This window comes from Aotus nancymaae, unplaced genomic scaffold, assembly GCF_030222135.1.
Source record: "Aotus nancymaae isolate 86718 unplaced genomic scaffold, 86718_ANA_hifiasm-v0.15.2.pri h1tg000004l, whole genome shotgun sequence".
NCBI classification, from domain to species: domain Eukaryota; kingdom Metazoa; phylum Chordata; class Mammalia; order Primates; family Aotidae; genus Aotus; species Aotus nancymaae.
In genome coordinates, this window is record NW_026988415.1 from 50244916 (window position 1) to 50250017 (window position 5102).

The 5102-nt window shown below is 46.3% G+C and overlaps 1 protein-coding gene across 1 annotated transcript; it reads right to left on the reverse strand.

The window, feature by feature from the left end:
- Nucleotides 1–3098: 3098 nt before the first annotated feature.
- LOC105725087 (histone H2A-Bbd type 2/3-like) lies at nt 3099–3449 on the reverse strand. The gene has a single exon (XM_012464035.1). It carries the CDS (start codon nt 3447–3449, stop codon nt 3099–3101), a length of 351 nt encoding a protein of 116 aa, XP_012319458.1.
- Nucleotides 3450–5102: the final 1653 nt, after the last annotated feature.

A 5102-nucleotide genomic window follows, 5' to 3' on the forward strand; every position in this document is an offset into this window, starting at 1 on the left:
TTCAGCAGACTGACTTCATTTCTGGGATATTTTAGGGGTCCAATGCTTAGCTCCCAACTCCTGGACTGTGTGCTATAACTCTGGAGGACTTGTACGGGACTCTGACTTTGTTCTCTGGCTCCTAGAGGTTTGGAGTCCACTGCACTGGGTGGGGCTGAGGTGCAGCAGCTGCAGATGAGTGCTGGTAGATAAAAGTGCCTTCTTGCAGGCATTCACCACAATGGCGGTGGCAACACAGCTGGTGAGGGCTTGGGGTGAGGCCTTGCTGGAGGCTGTATGTGCTGTTGCACTGGAGTTGGGGTTGGCTTGGGGACAGAGTACTGGCCAGCACAGGTCTGGGTGCCTTCTCTGTGCCCAGCAAGCAGGCATGATCATTCTGGGTGTGGGAGGATCCACTGTTCTCTGCACAGTGTTAGTGCAAGGGTGAGGTGCTGGCCGGCGCGGGGCTTGCTGGCTCTGTGCCAGTCAAGGGTCCATCTGCAATGGCAGTCAGTGAAGGGAGTGGGAGCGTGGAATGCATTTCCGCATGCTGGTGGGGCAAGTAAAGCAAAACCTGACCGTGCAGCCAGCAAAGTGGTATAGGGAGTTGCTGTGGACCTGGGGAAAGCTGCAATATGGGGAGGGAGTGTGTGGTCTGGTGCGTGGCTATAGGGGCTACCTCCCTGGAGCTCACTACCAGTCAGACACATTCCCCGGCAGCACAGAAGCTATGTTGTGACTATCCAGGACACCCAAGACTGCCCTGCAAGCAGGTGTGCCAGGTTGGGGCCCCAGCAGAGGCCAGCAGACCAAAGGGTACTCAGGTCAGACCAAGCCTATCTGGCGTGCAAGACTGCTCTGCAGAGATCAGGTCAGGCCATTCCCTTAGAGCTAAAGTCTCTTATGGGAGCAAATTAAGGCTAGGGAGATGGGCCGTCCTTGGCCGTCCTTCATTGTGGACACTCCAGCACCATATCCTCTGGGCTCCACATCAGCTGGCTTGCTGCCCCACCACTTCTCTAAGCATCATTCCCTGCCATGTCATGTGTCTGCCATGGTTGAGGGGTTCCCTCCTGCCCAGGTTCCAGAGGCCCATGGAAGGAGTGGGTTGCTCCTTGCCAGTTCAACTCACTCATTCCCGGGAGCTAAATGAGTCCGGATGTACCATAGCCCGGGCAGTGTTCCCATCTTTCTCCTCCTTCAGCACTGGTTCTGTGTCTTCCCTCCATCCACTCTAGGTGTCTCTTCTCTAAAGAGCTGTCAAAAGCATGCCAGCTGTCTCAGTCCCCCTGTGAGAGCTGTTCCATTTGTCTGCATCTGGTCAGCCCTCTTGCCATCTCTTTCTGAAATCCTGATGCTGTTTCTGTGACCAGAACTTAACTCTTGTTTATGTAAGTTATCTTACAGTAAAACTGATTTTGTTATATGTCATCTCCCTTAGAATCAAAGGTTCCAATAACTATTGACAGCATGAAGTGAGATCTTACTTCTATACATATTGAGCCTTCAAAACTCTTTTGTTTTTATTCAATTTCTGAAGATACTGGAGGGATAATTATTGAGAGGGAGGTAAAGAGTAGTCTGTTAGCCAGATCCTCATCTTTCACACCACAGAGTAAATATATAATATCCAAAATCAGTACATCAAGAAATAACAGCATTGCTGAAAATTCAGAGTAGAGAAACCCGTTGAAAACACCACAAAGATAAAATCCCCCAAGTCTAGAATGTGGGAACTTTCATGGCACATATGACCTACTTAAATTTTGTAAATGACATGGGAATATGGCGAAAGGGCAGTGTTATAGATTAGAAATTTAAGAAACAAATAAACATAATGCAATATGCTGATTTTGTTTGGATCCTAATTCAGATAAAGAAAAGATAATTTGTGAGCAGTTGGGGAAATTAAAACACAAGTTGGGTACTGAATGTTAGTAAATAATTATGAAAAAGGTATTAGAATGATGTTTTCAAAATGCTCCTCATATACTCGAGACATATACTGAAGATTTCAGTGAAAAAATATGATGTCAGAGATTTGCTTTAAAATACTCCAAGTCAAGCCATACAAAAAATTGTACTCATGAAGGATCACAGACCTAAATGTAAATACCTAAAACTATGGATGGGCTCCGTGGCTCACACCTGTAATCCCAGCACTTTGGGAGGCCTAGGCAGGTGGATCACTTGAGGTCAAGGGTTCGAGACCAGCCTGGCCAACATAGTGAAACCTCCCCATCTCCACCAAAAATCCAAAGTAAGCCAGGCATGGTGGTGCGCACCTATAATCTCACCTACTCCGGAGGCAGAGGCAGGAAAATCGCTTGAATCCAGTGGGTGGAGGTTGCAGTGAGCTGAGATTATGCCACTTCACTCCAGCCTGGGTGAAAGAAACTGTGAAAAAAAAAAAAAGGAGACAAGGTACCCGCCCTCAGGAAGTTTACCGTCTAGTTGACTGGAAGAGGAGACTGACATTTGACTGTTAATTATGACTAAGACTCATAATTAACAGTCACGTTTCAATAACAACAAAAAACCACTGTATATGTAAAATCTCAAATTCTGTTTGTTTTTTTCCATTAAACACTTTATTGACAGAATTAATGAATGAAGGCCCAAGAGACTTTGGGGCCAGTCAAAGGGGGCTGGGGTGGTGGTTTTGGGGCGGGGGGTTGGTGGTTTTGGGGCGGGGAGGAGGTTTGGGACCCGGGGTTTTGGTGCAAAGAAAATTGAAATCCATGCATAGCTTTTTCATAATGCACATTTTCCATGAACTTTTTGAAGCTCATGAGCTTTGTGTGCATGTGTGCGTGTATGTGTTGCAGCTTTTTAAAACTCTACACAATAAAACACCTGGAATTGTTTTTAGGTATTTAAGCATCTGATTTACTTTCCCAAATGAGTATTAAGATGTGTCAAGAAGTTGTTTTAAATATTCCAAGCTTCCAAATTTAAATACTAAATAAACATGAGTCTGCTTTTTTTTTTTGGTTCCAATAAACACTTTATTGACAGAATTAATGAAGGCCCAAGACTTTAGGGCCGGTGGGGACGGGGGGGTTGGTGGTTTTGGGGCGGGGAGGAGGTTTGGGGCCCGGGGTCGTCGTCATCAGCAGCTAGTTCGGGCGGCGGGGAGCCACTTGAGAGATGGTTGTCGTGTCAAAGAAGGCGCTCAGCAGCCCGTTATTGTGAACCGCCATGTCCAGCAGCCGCGGAGTGATCATCCTCTCTCCGTGGTTTCGGGCCTCCTTAACCGCCAGCTCCAGGACCTGGGTCGTCAGATACTCAAGCACCGCAGCGAGGTAGACTGGCGCGTTGCGGCTCAGGCACTGGGCGTAGTGGCCTTCCCTTAGACTGCGCTCCACCTGGCTAACCGAAAATAGGAGTCCCGCTCGGGGGGTGCGAGAGCGGGTATGCCTGTGGCGGCCAGCACCAGAGGACCCTCTACGGCTCCTCCTCTCCGACATGCTGGGTATTGGGTGCCCTATATCAGTTCGGCTAGCTCTAGCACAAGATGCCTCTCAAGATGACGGTTACGGCGTCCGGTACTGTGTATCCTAACGACCAGGGCCAAGCCCCTCATTGGCTGGGGAGCCGAGTTCCATGGGCACGCACATCCTTGTGCCACCACATCATCACATGGTAACGGCCTAGCGCGCACTTGGTAACGGCCTAGCATGCCCGTGGTAACGGCCTAGCACGCACGTGGTGACAGCCTCACCAGGGACATGCCCATCAGGTGACCTCATCGATTTCTCATTGGCCCCGAGGGAGCAGCCCTCGGCCTAGAAGTGGCCGGAGGGCACTCCCATCAGGTGACCTCATCGCTTTCCATTTAACTGCCACTAAGAGCTATGCTCTCTGGTGCCCCCATTAATAGAAAAGCAAACCAGCCCTACCTTCCATGGCTTTTCACAGTTGAAGAAATGTTACCATAAAATAATGAGATGGTTTCACAAAATACACACCATGAAAAATACAAACATTGCGTCCATTTTTCAAATATCACTGAAAAAATATTTCTTCCTCACTTTTAAAAAAGTCTAAATGCCTTTTCAAATAGTGTCTACTTTGTGTACCTTGTTCTTGAATTTCAAATGTATTCCTAACATAATTTAACAATGAATAATAATTCAGGAGTCAATTCTGATACTGTTATAGAGGAAACTGCTTAAGCTCTAAAACAAACAGCAAGAGATATTTGAGAAGTCAATAAAAAGTTCTTATATTTCAGATCTTTCTGATTTTTCTCATCCATATTGTCCAACTGAAAAAGATCTTGTGTCAGCCAGTTGGTGGCCTGCCCTTAGACCAGGTTTAATTAATTAGCAGTCTTCTCCAGCTGTCATCTGGCCTTATTTGCCTAGACACTAACCACAGCTCAGTACATTACTGAAGCTGAGATTCAAACCAGGACCTTTTTGGTTCACTGAGCCACAGTGACTCAACAGCCAATCAGATCTACCTTCTCTTTCCACTGTGCTGCAAACCTCATCACCCCTGAAAATGGAGGGCAAGTTTAACTTTCCATATGTAGATCAGTGTTTCTCAAAGTGTGGATTCCAGACAAGTGTCTTGCACATGACTGTGGTGTTTGTAAAAATGCAGATTCCAGGGCACTGTTCTTGGAGATTCTGATAGACTAGATATGGATGAGGCCTGATAGTATGCATTTTCAAATGTTCCCCTCTGTGATTTTCCTTGAGACTCATTGATTGACGGTGCAAATACAATTAGGGAATAAGGCCTATAGGACCCAACTTCATGTCCTAAAAGGTCAAGATGGAAATAATTCGATTTGCTGGTAACAATGTGAAAAGAATCACTTAGGAAACTTGTTAAATACACACATTCCTAGGTCCTAACCCCAAACTAAAGGAATCATAATCATAAGGAGGGCCTGAGCATCTGTATGTTTCAAAGCCTCCCTTAGGTCATTCTGATATATTTTAACAGTTGAGAGCCTTTGTACCAGATCAATTACTTCAGGGTATCCAGCAACTGGCAGAGTTCTTGGTAACTTGATGAGGACCCAGGAACCTTTTCCCCATTCTTGGAGTGTACCTATTTTAAATGACAAAGATACATACATTTTTGTGATGCTTAAGGGATACTTTACA

Bases quoted from the DNA above. Each gene is read 5' to 3' on its own strand.
- LOC105725087 (XM_012464035.1), bottom strand. From the start codon at position 3,449: ATGTCGGAGAGGAGGAGCCGTAGAGGGTCCTCTGGTGCTGGCCGCCAC.